The sequence below is a fragment of the Armigeres subalbatus genome, chromosome 1 (genome assembly GCF_024139115.2).
Source record: "Armigeres subalbatus isolate Guangzhou_Male chromosome 1, GZ_Asu_2, whole genome shotgun sequence".
NCBI lineage: Eukaryota > Metazoa > Arthropoda > Insecta > Diptera > Culicidae > Armigeres > Armigeres subalbatus.
The window spans coordinates 134,202,154-134,225,530 of NC_085139.1; the positions used below are offsets into that span (position 1 = coordinate 134,202,154).

The following is a 23,377-nucleotide window of genomic DNA, read 5'->3' on the forward strand; positions in this document are numbered from 1 at the left end:
CCAAACCGAAAAATCGATTTGCATTTCGGTTATCGCCAAAAGCCGAAATGCATATCGCACCATCAACCTTTCACCAACACGTGGTCACAGAAATGATCAACAAAAAATAAAGTGACTACGTATCTCCCGGCAAGACTAACCGCCTTCGGCAATAGGCAGTAATCTAGCAAACGAATCGATCCAATCAAATCCCGCTCGTAAAACTCCATATGTCGCCCTGCTGCACCTCAACGAGACTAACAAGCGAGTCTAAATTGTCGATTAATCTGAGAACAAATCGATAACAGATATAGGCTAAAATTTGATGGAGGCAATTAAATGACACGAGTTCATTATTTATGGGTGAAAGAGGTGTTTCATAAATCCTTGTACAGAAAGCATAGTACAGAAAGATGCATCTTGATTTTATGGATTCAAAAAGCAACTCGAAAATTCGAAACATTTCCATTGCCTTTGCATGTTCTGTTGGACATTTTGGTCGAAAACAACCTTGTAGCCGTATCAGTTTCGCCGGAAAAGCATGTTCCAGCATAATTTGCCATAATTCATTGCGTTTCACTGAATCGTACGCTGCTTTGATGTCAACAAACAAAATCATTTAATGATGCGCCTGTAAGTTGTACACCCAGAATTTATCAAGCATTTGTCTCATGGTAAACATTTGATCCTGGAAACCTGCCTGATATTCGTCGACTAGTCTATAATAGAATGTTTGTAGCCGCCAGACATTCTAAATACTCACGCTCCCCTAATGTGAACGTGTACTATACACATGTGGAAGTGTTGGCTTGACAAATGGATTGCGAGTGATTTGACTATGCGTTAAATTTGGGAATCTCGAGCTCAGTAGGTTGCTAAGGCCGACGGAGGTCCTTCGTAGCTTAGTTGGTTAAAGCACCAGTCTAGCCTACTGAGGGTTGTGGGTTCGAGTCCCATCGAAGGGAAAGTGGTTACCTCCAATACATTTTTCAAATCAATATCTCCCACATAATGTACATATTCACATATGAGTTTTCATAGCATTGTAAACTATAATGGTTTATATTTCTTTGTCCATATGACCCTAACGTCTTTTTTCTATGTTTTCTATGTTTTTTTATATTCAAAGAAGTTTAATATATCAAACGGAAGGTTTCGTTCCCTATTGTCCTATCATGGGCTGCTAACAAATTCTTCTTCTTCCATGGCTCTACATTCTAACTGGAACTTGGCTTTCTTAGATTTTGTTCAGTTATTAGATGAAAGCTTTTCTATGCCCCTATTGCATGAGTATGTATCTCGTGTGGCAAGTACAATGTATACACAATGTATACACCAGGGTGTCGAGAAAGTTTCCAACCCGGAAACATCCTAGACCGGACCGAGAATCGAACTCGTCACCTCCCGATTGGCAATCCTACGCATTTGCTTGCAGGGCAACTGGAGACCGCCCACACAAATTATGTAACACAAAATCGAATAAACATCCTTTCTCCCCCTCGTAAATCTTTTTTCTTGAATGATTTAATCTGTTTGTATAAACCGCAGTGTTGGTAGAATCATGCTCAAATCTCACTCCCCTCACCTCACTCACTCAGCCTCAGCCTCAGTCTCATTCCGATGATTTTAACGAAGAAGAACACGCAAAAATCAAACAATGATGCAAATCGTGAGTCGAATCATGAACGATTCTCTGGCCCATTAATCGGGTGAGGTTTGCCTCGCGCTTGATTTGATTCGTGGATAAGATTTAAGAATTTGAGTTTTTACCAACACTGAAAACCGTAACACTTCAACCTACCCTCTTCTACTACAGCGATACGTATTTTTTAACGGAACCTTGACAAAACAAAATCAATAGGCCTTTTCATGTGACACTGCCGAGACTGCACTTGTTTACAACCACTGAATAGGCCCCTCAAGCCCGATGCTGTCACTTTCATAGAAGAACTGTCGATTGACGATAAATATGCGTTTGATCGTGTTCCTGCTCGGTGTAAAGGTAGTTATTTTTTCTGCTTGTGCGGCCGAATCATGATTAGGTTAAATCACTGTGTATAAAGAATGGCACGTTTATCAGAGTGAATCCAGCTCAACGATGCCTACCAACTAACTGATAATCCTTCCTGTGGTTTTTGTGGAGACACAGAAGTAAACACGGTCTTCAAATAGCAAACACCATCTACTAATATTCCTTCCCTCCTCCTTACTGACTACAAGGACGTAACCAGCGCCGTTATTGATCATTTGAATATTAGAGTCACTGAAACTTGCACACTGAGAATGCTTGAGGTTGAAGTTCCCGGTGGGCGTGGTAATCGTTGGCTTCGCTGACGATATTACGCTGGAGGTCTACGGCGAATCGATCGAAGAGGTGGAGTTGACTGCAGCCCACTCGATCGCAATTGTGGAGGAGTGGATGAGTTCCAGGAAGTTAGAACTGGCTCACCACAAGACTGAGGTGGTTGTTGTTAACAACCGAAAGTCGGAGCAGCAAGCGGTGATAAGGGCAGGCAACTGCACGATCACCTCTGAACGCTCAATCAAACTCTTGGGGGTAATAATCGACGATAAGCTCACCTTTGGTAGCCACGTCAATTACGCCTGCAAGCGTGCCTCCACAGCTATAGTGGCATTGTCCCGGATGATGTCCAATAGCTCTGCGGTTTATGCCAGCAAGCGCAAGCTTCTGGCTAGCGTTGCTCTGTCCATACTGAGGTATGGGGGGCCAGCTTGGGGCACGGCCCTGCGTATTAACTGCTACAGAACGAAGTTAGAAAGTACGTACGTCAAGAGGCGCCATGGGGAAATCACCTTCCACCTGACCCAGGTCCTTACAGGCCATGGTTGCTTCAGACAGTACCTACACCGGTTCGGACACTCGGCCTCGCCCGAGTGTCCGGTGTGCGTTGGTTTAGAGGAAACGGCGGAACACGTGTTGTTCGTGTGCCCGCGTTTTCGCACAATGCGTGACCACATGCTTGCCACATGTGGTCTGGACACTACCCCGGACAACCTAGTTCGGAGGATGTGTGAAGATGAAGTTGGCTGGAACGCCGTTTTATCGGCTATCGTCCAAATCGTCTCGGAGCTACACAGAAGGTGGCGCGTGGACTCGAGGGATGGCTAGTTCAGGCGCAAATAAGAGGTGGTCCAAGGGTTCGGAGTCGGCTTCATGGGTCATACCGGTTGCATAGCCTTATGTGCCGACACCTTCCTAAAACAATTTTAAATACTGATGGCAGTGAGATATTGTAGAAACAAGGCCGAATATATTCAATTACTCAACGCAAAGTAATTTAAGCAATCAACATAAATTAAAAATGTTGCATGTAGGAATTGTTGGGTTAATTTACTTTTCATCAATTTAAAAGCTATGTGAAATATCGCATACCCTTATCACGGTTTGGCGAAACCGTCGAAAACAGCTTAGTCAGATTTACTTAACTGGAGCGCGGTGGATTGACATGTTCAAACGTGCTCACATATTGGACAGTGCACGATATAGCGGTACATAGCCGCGATCGTCATTGATGATGATGCATTGGCGCATATGTATAGGACACTAAGGAAAGAATTTGTTTGGGTGAGAAGCGCGGAATAATAACTTAGCCAAAATGATAGAGACAATAAGAGTCTTCATTGAATCTACATACACGTATACAGGTGTATTGATCTAAAGGGGTTTGTTGCCCAGTATGAAAAACAGAGAGAACATGATTTTGTTCTTACCAATATAAACTTGAAAAGAAATATTGATATTGGGGTCTGAGTGGTTCGGAAAAGGAAGAGCCGACCCGAAGGGGTAATGATTCTTTAGGGAAAGGGGAATTTAATTCAAAGCCCAATTGAAAGAAAGAGAAAAATATTGATTGATTGATTTTTAAGAGTATACTTAAAATCAAAGAGTAATACAAGCGGTAGCTGTTAATAGCTCGGCGGTATGGTGCGCTGTTTTACAAAGAACCCATGCTGGGTTCGAATACAGATTTTTAAGTGAAGGTTTTCACAACTCCGTTGGTTTAGTAGTATCATGCATTATGAACCATTTTGCGACTTGTTGAACATTACTCTGTGAGACAGCAATGTTCAAGTTTAGGTGTAAAGAAAGGGGCAGGACTTAGAGATACTCATTTTATACAAAAAAATATATGAATTAATACATTAGTAAATTGAAGTAGCCACTTGAATGTGTGCTCGAAATAAGAGAGTTTCAGAGAGTGGAAAGAGAACAGAATTTTTCCAAGAGAATTTCAAAGGGGACATCCAAAAAAGGGGACAAAGTTTCGTAAAGTATGGAAGTTCAATATTAAGGCTGAATTAGCTAATCTATAACAAGAAATTAAATAACAATTGTAAAAATTTGGAATAAAAAGGAAGTTGTTTCGGAATTTATGGATTTTTTAAATAAGCTGATTAAGCATTTCGTGCAAGAGAACTTTAGGGAGCATCCTTATAGAATGCAAAGTTGAGTAATGAATGGAAGCTAAAAATTGAGGATATTTACGAAGTTGAAATTAAAACCACATAGTCTGAACAGATAAATGTGGGATGAAGAAAATGATTACGTTATTTAAGGATTCTCGGACCTTTCGTGGGGTCCAAAGTCCAGTCTGATGCAATTCATGAAATCATTATGAAATTCAGAACTCGGATTGACTATATATACCGTGCGCTTTTCCAAGCTCGGGTCAGTCCCAAATATTCAGCAGCACCTTTATTGGAATTCGGCGCTTTCTAGGTTTCCCTAGCCGGCCTACCGAACACTCCAATTGAATCAGGGTTGTCCCTTAGACACCTCGACACTCGTGACTAGTGCACGAATCGAGATCTAAGTTTAAATTAATTAACTTCTTGAAAAAGATAAAAGTGAACAGTTAAATGTCCGTCGCGGTAAAATCGAGAATCGGTGTTAGAGTTTCTTGATAAGTATCGAAAAAAAGTGTTAGAAACTTGTGAAAACTTCATACGGAAAATAGTGCGAAATCCGTTGAAATGGATAATATTTGAGTTTAATTTCTAGGGAAAAAGTGTAATTATAAGAAACAAGTGTTACATAGTAGAAGAAAAGTATAATTGTAAGAACTAAATAGTGTTACATAAATAAAAAGGTCTTATTCCAATCGTAATTGAGTGTTTGAACTTGAAAACTGAAAGCCCAGTGCCGCGCCTTCGGCCCCGAACACTTCATATATCGTGGTAGAAGCGTCTTAATATTCCGCTCGGGACATTTTGCACTCCATTTCCACTCCATTACATACATGTTAAAAAGCTACATCGCAAAGAAGGTCCTTACTCCGTTACACGGTGCCCTGTGGTCGAACTCGATCCTTTCATCGAACAAGTGGCCGCGTGAATAACAACATGGTATCGTCGCTTTCGCGGCGTCGGTCAACCGGGCGGGTTCCGAGCCCGAGGACGGAAAGGGGTCCTCGTCAAGGCTGGGGCAGGCGTAGGCACCGCGTCGGCAAGTCCCTCTGTGTGCTGGCGAATAGGCCCTATCGCAGAAAGGTCAATTTGGGGTGCACGCGGCATCATCATTCTTGATATCAGTCGTGCAGAGGGAAGCAGGCGCGAAGTCGACCCTGCCCACCTTCCGAGGACATAGGGCGTGGTAAGGCCACCTGGTAAGCCGGCAATGCGCTGGCACGATACCATGGTGTTCTTCTAAAAAAGCGAGTCACGATGTTCGATGCTGCAAGGACACGCAGCTAACCTCGAGGGTGCGTTCAGCACTGGCCCCTCTTTGAAGCATTACTTTCTGGTTGTACCGAAGGGACGATGGGCTTGGCGGCAATGGAAACGGTTTAGCTGGTCGGGGATGCAGTCCTGCCTCCCTCATTGGAGGTGGCCCCTAACCCAGCACTTCCTGGTCAACCCAGGATGTCTGCTGAGCAGATTCCCCCTCCATTGTTTAGGAAGAAAAAAAAAAAAAACACTGAGAATGCTTGAACAATCCCAGACAATCACTACACATAACACAACAAGGTCACTAACTGTCAAAATTGACATTTACTAGCCTTGTTTTCTAACCTTCTTGAAGAAATAAAGAAAGATATTTGTTCGTGCCCTCCTGGGGCCCGTGCGGTAAAATGCGCGGCTACAAAGCAAGACCATGCTGAGGGTGGCTGGGTTCGATTCCCGGTGCCGGTCTAGGCAATTTTCGGATTGGAAATTGTCTCGACTTCCCTGGGCATAAAAGTATCATCGTGCTAGCCTCATGATATACAAATGCAAAAATGGTAACTTGGCTTAGAAACCTCGCAGTTAATAACTGTGGAAGTGCAATGAACACTAAGCTGTGAGGCGGCTCTGTCCCAGTGTGGGGATGTAATGCCAATAAGAAGAAGAAGAAGATTTGTTCGTGCAGGGTTATTGGTGTTATTCAGGAAAGGTGGTATTCAGTAACATAAATGTGGTTTACAGCTATTCTATGAATTTATGAGATATAATTCGAGTTGCCAAACTTATGCAAAAGGTGTTACTTTTGGAATGTATTTTTCTATCAAGACTCATGCTAAAGCTAAATTTTTTGTCCTGAAAGCTAGCAAACAATTTGCTTAAAATCAGCCAACAAATGTATTTTGCAATATTTAATTTTACATCTCTACTGAGCTCACGGAAGTGTGGATTTTATAAGTTTATTTATTGTTAATTCAAAATATGAAATTTAAAAAAACGGTCATTGTTTATTCTGGCTTCTGGTTAAAAGTCGTTAAAGGAAGCTTAGGCTTGTACTGATTGCAAAAGTTCACATTCGTCAAAATAGTGCCCTTTCTTCGAGCTCGGGATTCTATTCCAATCTGCTTCTGATAACGAAAAACCACCGCTGCTTCCAGTTTGAGTTCGAATTTTATCCGTTCGTGCCGTTTGAGTGAGTGCTGGTGGCGGATTTCGTGCGATTGATGCGCGGGAGTGCTTTTTACGACCACACAATTTCGTATCGGTGCACACCTCGCAGAATCCATTGACCGGTCACCATTTCACAGGTGAACAAAGCGAATTTCTTTTCAAAGCCGCTACTCGTAAATATGTATCGTGCCGGAAACTGGTCGGAGAAATACATTATTCATGGCCACTAAGAGGCTCGTTTGCAATCTTCCGATGAGGACTTTTATTTAGCTCGGAGGTGTCCCAGAAGAATACTGACGACATGCCAAGATTCATTCCGCTGGGATTCAGTGCCAGTCGGAAATCTGTTTGATTGAGTGGTCACATAATGTGAAATTTTGTATTTTGTTCGTTCTAATTCTTTACTACTTCAAGATGCATGCAGTATTCGTATGGGGTACACTTAGAAGGGGTAGACATATTTAAAAAGGTTTAACTTTTTAAATTAGTTCACACTACAGATGAAGTTTCGCAGCAAATTGTAAAGAATAGCTAAGAATCTTTACTCGTTTAACAAGTATCGGCAGACATTGTGAATATGTTTCAATTCAGTTTGGCTCGATTCTGGAGCCAACTAAATACGCCTCCCGGGGACGAGGAACATATTCACGCTGCTAATCCCGCTGTTTGATGGAGAAAGGTCGGCGAAGCGTTCCTCTCCACTCGATAAAATCAACATAAAGAAATGATTATGGTATCCCTTACGCCACCAGCCGACACCGACTGTCTGCCTTGTTCTATGATAGCTTAAGTTCGCGTCTTGAAGACGGGCGAGGTGGTCGTGCTGGTGCTGCCAGTCAGCGGTAGGTTCTTATAACAGGATGAACATTTACTTTGTTAACACAAAGGAAACATGTTCCTGGCTCTGTTGATGAAAATGGAGAAGACATCCTACTACCAGAGACAGCTGAATAGCTTGGCTCTGCCACCAGGGAAATGAAGTGATTTTATGAAGATGTAATTGGTGAAATTAGGAGCTGAAGCGGATGGCTAAATGAATAAGGATGAGCTGCCGTTGCATTTGTTTTCGGTAGAAGAGGGCTTTCGGTTGAGTGTGATGGCGAATTTGAGATTAATTTTGACGAAGTAGTAATAAATTATGCATAGCATAATATGCTTATTCAGAGGAGTAATTATTGCCATGCCAAGAATTTGTTTACTTACATTTTGGCTTTCCGGATGGAAGATTTTGGGTTTGTAGATAAATGCTCCAAGAATTTTACAAATATGGGGTTGAAGAATCATATCTATGAACTAGTATGTTATCCATTAGTTCTCTTGACTTTACGTGTATTGTGCGAAAGCAAGGAGACTTCCATATGTTATATTCAGCCAGGATAAGTTTGTTAATGTGTTCTTTTTTAAAGTTTTCTATTTATTAAGTGGATGAACTGCCATTATACGCATAATTGTGCCATGCACATATGAATCCCAGAAAATATGATACAAATGTACGTCAATCTGCAATCAAGTTTCTTACTTAATCTCAAATAGTTTAGGATGCGAAGGATTTTAATTAAATTTAGAAATTTATGCATTATTGTCTATGCTACTACTTACTATAGACTGTTCCAGAAATTATAAGCACACAAAAAATAGTCGGCGAAGTGGTATGCATAACATATATAAACATATATTCCATGAAAATTTCGATGCATCCTATTATAGATGAGATCCATATAAAAAACGTGATGTATTTTTTCCGAATATTTTGCGTCAAATTTAGAAAATATTTAGCTTCTTTCTTTCGGGCAGCAAATTGGTTTGCACAAGTTGAGCAATTTTTAGGTGCCTTTTTTGAAAAATCTCCCAGTAAAGAACCTTCTTCTTCTTCTTCTCATTGGCATTACATCCCCACACTGGGACAGAGTCGCCTCGCAGCTTAGTGTTCATTAAGCACTTCCACAGTTGTTAACTGCGAGGTTTCTAAGCCAGGTTACCATTTTTGCATTCGTATATCATGAGGCTAACACGATGATACTTTTATGCCCAAGGAAGTCGAGACAATTTCCAATCCGAAAATTGCCTAGACCGGCACCGGGAAGGCAGCTAAATAAAATTTCCATTTAAAATTAGAATTTTTCATAAACAATTAGGAAATTGCCAATAAAAAAAATCAGGGTATGAGCAATAAATAATTATAAAATTTCCACAAATAAAACAAAATTTCCATAAACTATTAAGAACTTTCCACAAAACAAAAATTAATAAGCATTTTTAAAAGCAAAAATAGCAATTATAAAAGAAGAATTTTCCATAAAGAAATGAAATTGTTCCACGAAAAAAATACAAAATTTCCATAAATAAATCAATATTAGCAATAAACAATTACAAAATTTTCCACAAAATAAATATTTTTTTTCCACAAAAAAATAAAAAATTTCCACAAAATAATCAATAAAGAGCAATAAAAAAATAAGAAAATTTCCATTAAAAATACAATAAAGCAATAAAGCTGATGAAATTTTACATGAACTTTAAACGCTTTTAAAGAAGGGGTCATCTATGGGAAAAAAGGACAGTTTGATTGCTTTTTTATATTTCTTTATGGAAATTTTCTTATTTTTTTTTATTGCTTTTTATTGATCATTTCGTGGAAAATTTTTATTTTGTTATGGAAAAAATATATTTATTTTGTGGAAAATTTTGTTATTTTTTATTGCTAATATTGATTTATTTATGGAAATTTTATATTTTTTTTCGTGGAACGTTTAATTTTTTTATGGAAACTTCTTCTTTTATAATTGCAATTTTTGCTTTTAAAAGTGCTTATTTATTTTTGTTTTGTGGAAAATTTTTAATTGTTTATGGAAATTTTGTTTTATTTGTGGAAATTTTATATTTATTTATTGCTCATACCCTGATTTCTTTATTGTCAATTTTCTATTTTCTTATGGGAATTTTCTAATTGTTTAGGGGGAGTATTTATTTTAGTCCACCGGGAATCGAACCCAGCCACCCTCAGCATGGTCTTGCTTTGTAGCCGCGCATCTTACCTCACGGCTAAGGAGGGCCCCAACAGTAAAGAACCTACGACAGCTATAAGATCAGTCGAATTTTCTTCGGAAGTGTATAGGAATGTAGGCCTTGTCGTTGAAAAGTTGTTGCGCAGGTTAGAACACTTTGAAAAAGTGCAAAACTTTATCTTGGTAAATAATAATAAACTGATACTAGCGTGGCATAAAAATCAAATAACTTTGTCATTTGATATATGTTGGCGTTCTTAAGAATCCTAGTCATAAGCCAAAACTGATCAAATAAAGCAAAAAGCATAATAAATAAGCAAAATTGAAGACTCGACATTTACTTGACGTTTTCTAGAGAGGCCATTGAATTTCAAATGCCTCTAAATCTGCTTAGGTTACAATATTTTAAGTTTTGACACCTGTGATGCTTAGTGAGTAAGTATAATGACCGTATGCAATGGATTTAGTGTGGATATTGATGAACAATTTGAAGAAACTACTTGATACTGTGTTGTGCAAAAATCTCAAAACCGTGTAAAGGAAAAAAATTTAAAAAAAGTTAGAAATATTAAAAAAAAAACAAGTGTAAGAACAGTCTATACCTGGGCCTCATTGTGCATCTCCTTTCGACAGCTCTTTCGTATGACAGTTCCCATGGTTTGCTCGTTTAGAGTCGAGGTGCGCAATACCACCCCTGTTCTCGATAAGCGTACGCCGAATTGAAAATTGCCCAGATAGAACATTATGGGGCCCTCCTTAGCCTAGCGGTAAGATGCGCGGATATCAGAATATCAGAATATCGCGGATATAGAATCATCGTGTTATTATTAGAGAAATCAGTTCTTCCTTTTCTTTTTTCTTCTTTCTTTCTTCATCCTTCTTCCTTCATCTTTCTTTCTTATTTCTTTCTTTCTTCCTTATTTTTTTACTTTTATTCTTCCTTCTTTCTCCAACCTTCTTCCTTATTCCACCCTCCTTCATCCTTCTTCATTATTTCATCTTCCTTCTTCTATCTTTCTTTTTCCTTCTTCCTTCTTATTTCTACTTTCTCCTTTCTTCCTTTTTCTTCCTTCTTCCTTCAATCTTCTTCCTTCTTCTTTCTCCCTTCTTGTTTTTTTATCTTCCTTCTTCTTTACTCTTTTTTCCTTTTTCTTCTTCCTGCTTCTTTCTTCCTTCTTGTCATTTTCTTTCCACTTCTCTCTTACCCCTTTCTCACTTTTCATTTCTCATATCTCATTTCGTCACAATTCGAAACCTACACATCTAAAATTAAATTAAATCGCAAAATTAAACACTACTTAACTAATCTATTTTTATTTTTATACCGTATTTATAGTATTAAGCAAATATCTAATATACGTCGGTTGACGGAATAAATAAATTAATTAATTAATAAAATAAATAAATAAATAAAAATTTACATTTATAAATTTCCCCTTTTTAGATGTATTCCCCGGTCCGAAAATCGTCGGCGGCCACGTTCATCATAATTTTAGTCGTCGGCGCCGGCATTTTCGGCGTCACACACCACACCAATTCAGACGGTGACGGCGGTGGCGTGAATTGCGTTCGTTTCCATTGAATAGAGAATCTCTTGAGTTTCGCCGGAAAAATCTAATAATCTCCCGCAAGAATTCATACAAGTTTTCCAAAACAATTCATGTCATATTTTCTCGTGTTTTCACGGGAAATGCTTTAGAGCTTCCGACCAAAGCTTTTTGAAATTCCCGAGAAAACGTGTTTGGATTTTCCCAAGATAGTTTGTTTTGAATTTTATGAAAAAAGTATGCAATTTTCAAAGGAAACTTTTTGGAATTTCCAAATAAAAATGTTTGGAATAACTAAGGAAAATATTTGCATTTCCGCGATAAAGTTGTCGGAATTTCTTTTTCAATTTTTTTAGTTCTCAATTTACGGAAAATAGTCCAAAATTTTCAAGAGAAATTCTTCGGAATTGCCACAGGAATATTTTTGGAATACCCACGGAAACTCTAAGGAGTTTTTCACGTAAAACTTTCTGGAATGAATTATTGGCAGTGACTGATTTTCTACCCGCCGCTTCCACATCTAGGCGCTATCGTATATGCGCAAATAGCCAGCATGAGTTAACCGCCGGAAATTTGTATGGCGAAAGACATCTAACGCGGGTTTTCTCAAATTTAGGAACTTTTCATGAAAAACTATTTGGTACCGGTTATGAAGGATGGACACCTACCAAATATTTTTCGATTCAGGTGCTTAATTTTGAGAAATCGATCCTTAGATGCCTTTCGTCATACTGATTTTAGAAAGTTAACTCCTAGTGTGCCGCTGTAAACACGCTCAAAGCAGGCGATTCATTTGGACGAGAAATTCTTTGGAATAACCATGGGAAAATCTATGGGATTATTCGGAAATTTTTCAGAATTAAAAAAAATCTTCGGAAGACTCACAGGAAATTCTTCGTAATTTGCACGAATATTTTTTATTTCTTTGTAATTTTCACTAAAATCCTTCATTAAAATCCTTCATAATTTCTACGAGAAATTGAACGGGCAAGGGTCGTTTTGTCGAGCCGAAGGTCTTCTAGCCGAATTACATTTTTGCATATTGCCGTTTGCCAAAAATGTTATTTGGCCGAAGGTGACATACGGCCGACATGGACATTCTATTACTATTCAGTTGGGCAGAAAAAGCCGTTTGCCCTTACAGGTCGTTTGGCCAAAATCCCTAGCAGCACAATTCACGTTGATTTGGTTGAAATAACTCATATATGACTAAATTTAGTCGTATATGAGTATAATAGACTGATTTACAACATGTGTGTTGCTCGGGATGATTGTTTGGTCGAAAAGGTCATGTGACCGAAAATGCGGTAAGGCTGAAAATGTCATCTGTGAAACGGCCAAATGGCTCTGTCTGCTAAACGACTAGTTCGATGAAATGTCCCTTTCGGTCAAATGGCACATTCTGTCAAACGACCATTTTTGCCAAAGGTCATTTCCGGCCAACTGACATTTTCGTTCAAACAACTTGTTTTGGCCAAATGACGTGTTCTACCGAACGACATTTTTGGCCTGATGTTTCTAAATTGACCAAATGTTTTTCGACCATACGCAGTTGCGATGAACTTCTTCTTCTTTTTCTTATTGGCATTACATTCCCGACTGGAACATTGCGGCCTCGCTGCTGAGTGTTCATTCAGCACTTCTACAGTTATAACCCGCACCCGCAAGGTTTCTAAGCCAAGTTACCATTAATGCATTCGTTTATCTAACACGATGTTACTTTTATGCCCAGGGAAGTCGAGACAATTTCCAAACCGAATATTGCCTAGACCGGCACCGGGAATCGAACACAGCCATCCTCAGCATGGTCCTCGTTTATAGCTGCGCATCTTATATACCATTAGGCTAAGGAAGACCCCTAATGCTAATTGCGATGAACTTTTAATTTTATAAAAAAATATAAATATACAGGGGTTAGACAAAAAGGTTAAGATAGGCAAAATTTTGTCGAAGTTAAAATCAGCCTAACTTTGCGTAGAATGGCCCGATTTCGATGAAACCGAGACCTTCGGATGCGGAAACTCTTCTAGTATACTGTCCTCATGCAAAACCTCAGATTGGCCCTTGGCCACCGTAGATGTTCCGGGTTTTCCGAAAATATGTTAAAAAAGCATTTTTTCTTCTGCTTGTCGTTTTATTTGACGTTTACTGTCATCATGTTTTATACTCTCCCTGGAAACTAGAACTAATAAGCTGACCAATGCTGGCTGCATATCGAAAATTCGTTTGTTATACGCAAAAATATGGCCATTTTCGTAAAATCGGTACGGGATTGGCCATACACCCTGAACAAATGTCACTTTCGCAGAACACCCGGAACCTGTTACAAAATGGCCAGAGAGTCTTACAGTCACCATAATGTATCTTTTATAAAGATCCTGTATTCATCGTCTTGGGAAAACATGAATTTTGACACCCATATATGCTTAGTTCCAGACGGTGCCAAAACCAGCCCCTCCTGGAAGGCCCTTGGTGGGTGGCAGTGGACACTATCATTCTGGAAATGTTTCTGTAATTATCGTCTCGCAAAGCCATGAACATAGATACCCTTCTTCTTCTTCTTCTTCTTCTTCTGATTGGCATTACGTCCCCACACTGGGACAGAGCCACCTCGCAGCTTAGTGTTCATTAAGCACTTCCACAGTTATTAACTGCGAGGTTTCTAAGCCAGGTTACCATTTTTGCATTCGTATATCATGAGGCTAACACGATGATACTTTTATGCCCAGGGAAGTCGAGACAATTTCCAATCCGAAAATTGCCTAGACCGGCACCGGGAATCGAACCCAGCCACCCTCAGCATGGTCTTGCTTTGTAGCCGCGCGTCTTACCACACGGCTAAGGAGGGCCCCATAGATACATAGATAACATAGATACCCATATTTGCAATATTCCGATCTGTTATCATTTCATCATGTTCCCGGAACCGCTTTTACGGAAATGGCCATATCTCTGCGTAGTTTTGATGGATTCCACCACTACAGCCACCATTGGGCGGCATATTAGTTCTAGTTTTTGGAGAAAGTATAAAACATCATGAAAGTAAACATACCTTCGGAAAACCCGGAACATCTACGGTGGCCAAGGACCAATCTTAGGTTTTGCAGGTGGGCAGTATACAAGAAAAGTTTCCGGTTCTGATGGTCCTAATTTTATCAAAATCGGATTATTGTACGCAAAGTTATGATGATTTGAATTTCGACATAATTTTACCTATCTCAACCTTTTTGTCTAACCCCTGTATATATAAAAATGAGTTTGTATTTCCTTGAAAGAAATAATACTTACTTGATACTTGATGGGCTACAGCTCTTCGATGAACCTACGCCAAATGGAGTATCCTTCTCCACTGGACTCGATCCTGGGCCAATCGCTTCCAGTCGCCCTGAACATTGAGCGCCCTCAGGTCCTCTTCAACTGCAAAAAGCCATCGTGTACGCGGCCTTCCACGAAGCCTGCGGCCTCTTCCGGGTTCTCTACTAAATATTATCTTCGCTTGTCGTTCTTCCGGCATACGAACAACGTGACCAGCCCACCGTAGTCTGCCGTGTTGAATAAGCTTAATAATATCCAGCCCTTTATATACCTGGTACAATTCGTGATTCATGCGACGCCGCCAGATACCGTTCTCCTGTTTACCGCCGAGTATTGTCCGCAGCACCTTACGCTCAAATACTCCGAGAGCTCTCCGATCAGCCTCCTTTAACGTCCATGTCTCATGGCCGTATAAAGCCACCGGAAGAATCAGAGTAGTATACAGCGCGAGTTTTGTTTTCGTTTGCAGACTACGGGACTTAAGCTGGTTACGAAGTCCGTAATAAGCCCTATTTGCAGCTGCAATACGCCTTTTCACCTCGCGGGTAACATCATTATCGCACGTCACTAATGTTCCAAGATACACAAATTCTTCTACCACTTCAAATTTTTCACCATCCAGCACTATTTCGCTACCACCACCACTAATGAACCCACGTTGATTGCCAGCGACCATGTACTTCGTTTTGCTGGTATTGATCGTGAGTCCAATCCTCGCTGTCTCCCTCTTAAAAGGCGCAAAAGCCTCTTCCACGGCACGGCGATCAATTCCGATAATATCGATATCTATCCGTCATCAACAATGTTCGGTACCGACGACCGCCGCGGTACGACCTAGAGCGACTGAAGCAACCTGATGTCGCCACTGCATACGCGCAGTATCTCGAGGCAGCGTTGCCGGAAGAGGGTGAGCTCGGTGGGGCCCCTCTTGAGGACTGCTGGAATACAGTTAAAGCAGCCATTAACGACGCAGCGGAGAACAACGTCGGGTATATGGGTCGAAGTCGACGGAACGATTGGTTCGACGAAGAGTGTAGACAGATTCTGGAGGAGAAGGACGCAGCGCGGGCGGTCGCGCTGCAGCAAGGTACCCGGCAGAACGTGGAACGTTATAGACGGAAGCGGAGACAGCAGACCCGCCTTTTTCAGGAGAAGAAACGCCGCCTGGAAGAAGCGGAGTGCGAGGAGATGGAACAGCTGTGCCGTTCTCAAGATACACGCAAGTTCTATCAGAAGCTCAACGCATCCCGCAAAGGCTTCGTGCCGCGAGCCGAAATGTGCCGGGATAAGGATGGGAGCATCTTGACGGACGAACGTGTGGTGATCGAAAGGTGGAAGCAGCACTACGAGGAACATCTGAATGGCGCTGAGAGTACAGGCAGTGAAAGTCAAGGCAGCGGATGAGATGACTACGTCAGTTCAGCGGACGATGGAAGCCAACCAGCCCCCACCTTGAGGGAAGTTAAGGATGCCATTCAACAGCTAAAGACCAATAAAGCAGCTGGTAAGGATGGTATCGGAGCTGAGCTCATCAAGATGGGCCCGGAAAAGCTAGCCACTTGCCTGCACAAACTGATAGTCAGAATCTGGGAAACCGAACAGCTACCGGAGGAGTGGAAGGAAGGGGTTGTATGCCCCATCTACAAGAAAGGCGACAAACTGGAGTGTGAGAACTTTCGAGCGATCACCATCCTTAATGCCGCCTACAAAGTGATATCCCAGATCATCTTCCGTCGTCTGTCACCATTAGTGAACGAGTTCGTGGGAAGTTATCAAGCCGGCTTCGTTGACGGCCGCTCGACAACGGACCAGATATTTACTGTACGGCAAATCCTTCAAAAATGCCGTGAATACCAGGTCCCAACGCACCATCTGTTCGTTGATTTCAAGGCGGCATACGACAGTATAGACCGCGTAGAGCTATGGAAAATTATGGACGAGAACAGCTTCTCTGGGAAGCTTACCAGACTGATCAAAGCAACGGTGGATGGTGTGCAAAACTGTGTGAAGATCTCGGGCGAACACTCCAGTTCGTTCGAATCGCGCCGGGGACTAAGACAAGGTGATGGACTTTCGTGCCTGTTGTTCAACATTGCGTTAGAAGGTGTCATGCGGAGAGCCGGGTGTAACAGCCGGGGTACGATTTTCAACAGATCTAGTCAATTTATTTGCTTCGCGGATGACATGGACATTGTCGGCCGAACATTTGCAAAGGTGGCAGAACTGTACACCCGCCTGAAACGTGAAGCAACAAAAGTTGGACTGGTGGTGAATGCATCGAAGACAAAGTACATGCTTGTGGGTGGAACCGAGCGCGACAGGGTCCGCCTGGGAAGCAGTGTTACGATAGACGGGGATACCTTCGAGGTGGTCGAGGAATTCGTCTACCACGGATCCTTGCTAACGGCTGACAACAACGTTAGTCGTGAAATACGAAGGCGCATCATCTGTGGAAGTCGGGCCTACTACGGGCTCCAGAAGAAACTGCGGTCGAAAAAGATTCGCCACCGCACCAAATGTGTCATGTACAAGACGTTAATAAGACCGGTTGTCCTCTACGGACATGAAACATGGACAATGCTCGAGGAGGACTTGCAAGCACTCGGAGTATTCGAGAGACGGGTGCTTAGGACCATCTTTGGCGGTGTGCAAGAAGACGGTGTGTGGCGGCGAAGAATGAACCATGAGCTCGCCCAGCTCTACGGCGAACCCAGTATCCAGAAGGTAGCTAAAGCCGGAAGGGTACGATGGGTAGGGCATGTTGCAAGAATGCCGGACAGCAACCCTGCAAAGATGGTGTTCGCTTCCGATCCGGCAGGTACGAGACGACGTGGAGCGCAGCGAGCGAGATGGGCAGACCAGGTGCAGAACGACTTGGCGAGCGTGGGGCGTATCCGAGGATGGAGAGATGCGGCCTCGAACCGTGTATTGTGGCGTCAAATTGTTGATTCAGTGTTATCTGTTTAGATGTAGACTAAATAAATGAAATGAAACGATATCGTCCGCAAATCCCAGGAGCATATGCGATTTTGTGATAATGGTACCGCTTCTTTGCACACCAGCTCTCCTAATCGCTCCCTCGAGCACTATATTGAACAGTAGGTTCGAGAGTGCATCACCCTGCTTTAATCCATCTAAGGTAACAAATGACGTCGATATTTCATCCGCAACCCTTACACTTGATTTCGATCCGTCCAACGTTATACGAATCAGCCGTATCAGTTTCGCCGGAAAACCATGTTCAAGCATAATTTGCCATAATTCATTCCGTTTCACTGAATCGTACGCCGCCTTGAAATCAATAAACAGATGATGTGTCTGCAAGTTGTACTCCCGGAATTTATCAAGGATTTGTCTCAGGGTAAACATTTGATCCGTCGTTGATCGGCCCTCACGAAAACCTGCTTGGTATTCGCCGACGAAGGACTCTTCAAGCGGTCTCAATCTGTTGAACAGAATACGGGACATAATTTTGTACGCCGAGTTAAGGAGGGTTATTCCTCGGTAATTGGCGCACTCCAGTCTGTGCCCTTTCTTAAAGAGAGGGCAAATGAGGCCGTCCAACCAGCTAGCAGGCATTTCCTCGTCTTCCCATATTTTCGACATAATATGATGCAGAAATTCATAAAGCTCACTGCCATGTTTGAGAAGTTCAGCCGGGAGCTGGTCTTTCCCCGCAGCCTTATTGTTTTTCAGCTCTTTGACAGCTTTTTTAACCTCATCTAGTGTAGGTGACTCCACAGCTTGTCCATCGTCGCTAATATTTATTCTGTTCTCCGATGCACCGTCACTTCCTCCATTCAACAAAGTCTCGAAGTGTTGCTTCCACCTGGTAGCCACTTCAGTTTTATCTGTCAGCAAATTCCCTTGTTGGTCGTTGCATATGACGGGAGATGGCGCTGTCTTTCTCCGCACGCCATTGACAGACTCATAAAACCTCCGCATATCGTTCTGCTCCATTTTTTCCTGCGCCTCACTAATCACTTGTTCTTCGTACTCTCGTACTTTCGAAAGAAATAATAACAAGGACCAAATAACAAGATTTTCTGACCAATCGATTCGTTTTGGGATTATCTGTGTTTGTATATATTAAGAGTTGATCAACTAGAGGGGCAATATGGAAAATTGTTAAAATGCAACGGTTTTATGAGTTCCGAAGAAAAACATCAAACTTGAACTGAAAATCGAAATCTAGAGTGCGGCGCTGCAATCAATCAAATGATTGACAGTTAGGTAAATAGAAAACATCCCGAGCAAGATCGGGCAAGTTCGACTAGTAATGAATAAAAAAAAAGAACAAATGACATATTTGGCCCAACAACTTTCGGACTTTGGACAGAATGACGTATTCGGCCAAACAACTTTTTGGACATATTGGCCCAACATGGCCTTTTTGACATGTTGGGCCAAATAACTTTCGACACTTTTCCGTTTAAACATTTTGTTTCAACGAGAAATTCTAAGGAAAGTCCATTGGTTCCTCCGAATTTTGAGCATGAGCATGATGATTGACTAGAACTTGTACAGAGAACACAATGAATGGGGACCCATTCTCAATGTACACGTTTCGGGAGCTCAAATATTTTAATTCAATAACGACGCAGGCCACGTCCTTACGGTCATACAGGAAGGGAAGGATTGTTAGTTCGACTCTTGTTGCTACTAGAGACTGAGCATACCTATGCATCTCCACGATTGTCTTGGGATAGGATATTGTTTTAGTTACAAAGGAAGATTTACCTGGATTCGCTTCGGTAAGCGATGCGATCTATGGGATGGGATAACATTAATTAATTACTTTAACTGTCTTGCGACTAGAAAAAAAACACGCTCGGTGGCATATGAAAACTGAGGAGGATCGCGCTTTGTACGACCGAAACGAGGCGCAATTATAACACACAATCCTCCAAACACCAACTTATTACCTTCACTGTCTCGCGATGAGAAAAACAAGTTAAATTATGCACGCCCGGTGGCATATGCAAACTGTGGAGAATCGAGTTTTACTACTACAAGCTATAGAAGAGCGCACTTATCTCAACCGGATCAAAGCGCAATACAAGCGCATTATCCGCCGAATATCAAAAAAATATTTTTTTCTCCTGCTCGCGACGAATAACACACGCACTGCACTTACTTTCCCGATGGCTACTCACTCAATTGGTTCCTCCGAATTTTCATGGAAAACTCTGTGAACTTTTAAAAGTTTGAGATAGCGTGAAAAAGTATGGATTATTGGCGTGACAGATTTTTAACGGCAGCGCGTCTTCACAAATGTTGGTTCCGGCGGCGTGACGTGGCGGTCCACAACTCTATCCTTTTCTCATTCGTCACTTCTTACTTCTCACTTCTTATTACTCGCTTTTCATTCGGCCTGAGGACCCTAATGACCACCTTTATTTATTGTCATGGATCATAGGGCCTTCTTATATGGATCATAAGCACCTTTTGAAGGAGCTTCACTCCTGGCCTATTGACCACTGGACTCAAAATCAAGAAAACTGCTTAGATCATTTGACGATTTCACGACTGCTAAGGCCTAACTACAAAAAGCCATCAAGTATATGACCTTTTTTCAGTAGCATGGAAATCAGCACACAGACCTGGCGGGCACACTGACGAACGGTGATGGCTACTGCCGGCTCTTTCGAACCATCCTGTTCACAGACCCCTGATTAATCCGGTATTGCCATTCGGCATTATGTTTAGGAGGGGTCCGTGCGACTACGTACGCCCACATTACTAGCTACCCACTAGCTGTAAACCTCTTATAAATCCCTCTTGACTAGCTAGTACCTAGTGTCGGGGTTGTGCACATTTTGGGGTCATATGTTTCTTTGTCCGAAGAATATTTTTATTTCAGAAAGTTGAAATTTGCAGCGATTTATTGATAATTGATGACCATTTCAAATTTCTATTTCGCAGATAAGCTTTCCATATATGAAAAGGTGTGATTTCCGCTATTATCAGATGTGTTCAGAGTTTCAGAGTACCGTCTTTGATCAAAAACTATTTCCCTGTTCTGAACTTCAATCTATTTTACCGCATGTATGTATTCATTGCGCAAAATAGCAACACCAATATGTATTGAATTGGTTTGCATACTAAAATTATAATGTCATTAATGTATTGAACCATGGAAGTTTTCGCCTTGCACAATTACGAGAAATACACAAAATAGACGTGAGACGCCTTCGAGAAACAAATTTCAAGTTGTTTACTTTCGACTGCTTTTCAAGAATTATAGCGGAGGCTGCATTCGACTAATACGAAACCAGCCTTTTTCCCCTGAAAAAATGACTTTAATTAGAAAATAAAGTTGTACTTTAATCGCTTAACATTTCACTTCATACCATTCTTCAAGATGTATTATGGGTGTAATTGTTCCATTGATACTGAGCACAATCTACAATTTATTGTCATCACGGAGTGCCTCAGGAGATCTGTCGCCAGCCGACAGTAAGTACGGGTTAATGTGTCAATTTGTTTCTTTTCGTTGGCAGTTGAAACTGCTGGCGGGCGAATATTTAATTAGTTTTCGTGGTAAAGTGAAACCGTATCGCTCATAGATGCCTTCTCCCCGAGGGTGAAGCTGTTGATTAAGAGGTGTGAATTTGAAAGATGTTTTTCCAGGTGGTGGCACAAATTAATCACGTTCTAGAATCAACCCCGCAGTGTTGATGAGAAAAAAAAACTTATTTATATTTTCCTTTCCATTTTCAGATACATGAACTTTATGTTCGACCTGGAAGACGCTTCTAACGATGGAACCATCGACTCGGGTGAATTTTCTACCGTTTACTCGAGCTACGGAGTCGATAAGAACGAGTGCCTGGAGGCATTCAAGAAAATGTCAAAGGTAATTTTTTTTTCCATTCTCAAGTTTGCAACGCTGGAAGTACTAGGAAAAGAAATTGCTACTCAAGCAAATTTGCTGATTGATTTGTTGCGAAATTAAATGTCTGTTCTATTTCTTGCACCGAAATTAAATGAAAGTGTTGAGTCGCACCATTTTCAAAAGGAAACTCTCGAAATGATTTTTCCTGTGCTCAATTACATCCTAATTTATTCCGGGTGCTAAATTAGAAAATGTACATGAAGAAAAGAAAAACACAATTCATTACTGACTGATTTCTTTTCTATTTGTTTCCCCTTCTTTTCAGGGTGCCGCCGAGGTAAACCGGGACCAATTTGCTGTATTGTGGCGCGAGTATTTCTCCTCGGACGACTCGAGTGCTCCGGGAAATTTCATCTTTGGAAAGACCAGCTTCTAACGTGCTAGCGCAGATGTATCCTATCGAGCGATGTTTCCTATTAGCTCTTTATGTCCATCGATAGTGTTCGATCTATTGTAATAAGAATTGATTAATCAAAACAAAGAAAATAGAGTCGCACAAGAGCGTAAACAATATTTTTGTGAGCTAACGAATTATTGATTCTAATTCTATACTAAACGTATTCCATGTAGATAAAATGTTTATTTAATTATAGTAGACGAAATTGTGTTATTCAAGGATTATATATCCAAAATTTAAATTAGAATTGTGTTAAACAACAGCTTTAATATATTTTTCCAAAATCATTATTATATTCTTTAAGAATAATTTTTGTTGTCAAATAGCGAAAAATATCAATATTACGATGTCATCGGTAGAATAAACATGTGTATCGAAACTACGATTTTATTATTATTTCATGAGAAAGCCTTGCAATTGAAAATTTAATATTTAAAGCTTGGAATTCTATGCGTATGGAGTTTGCATTAGTTGGTAAGTACACGATGAGAGCTTCTGATGCATTCGTCTAAAACTTCTCAACAATACATATACCGAATAACTTCCCTGCTCGCTAAAGCTACTCTACATTACATTCGCAGTTTGCATTTCAGCGATTTTATTTGAAAACCTGCTTCAACTGGATTTGCATTGATAGAGCCATAAATCTATCTAAAACTTCGAGTGCTTGCTCTGTTGGAATAACAATATTTCATTCCACCTGTTATCAATAACACAAATCTAACAAGAGTCGGTTCTGAAAAGAGACTTTATCCAATGCATTCAGATTTAAGTGGCACAAATCTTCATTCGGAAAGGATAACCAATGGTAAAAAAAAATTTAGTCGCGTCTTGTTGCTTTGCAGCATACATAACAAAACATCAATAACAATGATGTAGGCTTACGTTTGTGGCTTTAAGAATTGAAAATATTTCGCAAATCTGTGATAGTGAAATTTAAAAAAATATTATTAGAAATTATGTTTAAAACGGTTGTATACTATTTCGCCGAAAAACATGTCGCGGAATTTTTTTTCGCAGTACGACATTCCGCGGAATGTACCAAATCTCCGAAACACATTTTGCGAATGCACCTTTTTTTCCGAAAGACATTTCGCGGAATGTACCTTTTCACCGAAAGTCATATCGCGGAATGCCATTTAGCGGAATTCGGAATTCGGAATTAATAATTATTGAAATATTTACCGATGTTTGCTTAATTACATGCAATCCGGGATAAACTCTTTTGGATTTATAGCAATGAAAGAAGGTAATAATTTCTTTGAATGGCCGCATGCGATCGTTATACCGCAAAGTCAGGGAACAATGCCTTTTTGAAATGGACACGTTTGCTCGGTATTAAGAAAAGAAAGAATGTAGTCCGTGATAGTCCCTTCTATGAATT

General features: G+C 40.9%; 1 protein-coding gene across 2 annotated transcripts in view; it reads left to right on the forward strand.

Moving 5' to 3' along the window:
• Positions 1-22,375, forward strand: part of LOC134205146 (calexcitin-1-like) — a 185,801-nt gene extending 163,426 nt beyond the window's left edge. For both annotated transcript variants that reach the window (XM_062680107.1, XM_062680106.1), the window contains exons 6-7: positions 21,422-21,557; positions 21,862-22,375. In XM_062680107.1, the coding sequence (XP_062536091.1) occupies positions 21,422-21,557; positions 21,862-21,972 (247 nt within the window). In that variant the 3' untranslated portion in view covers positions 21,973-22,375. The remainder of the gene's footprint in view (positions 1-21,421; positions 21,558-21,861) is intronic.
• The last annotated feature ends 1,002 nt before the right edge of the window (positions 22,376-23,377 follow it).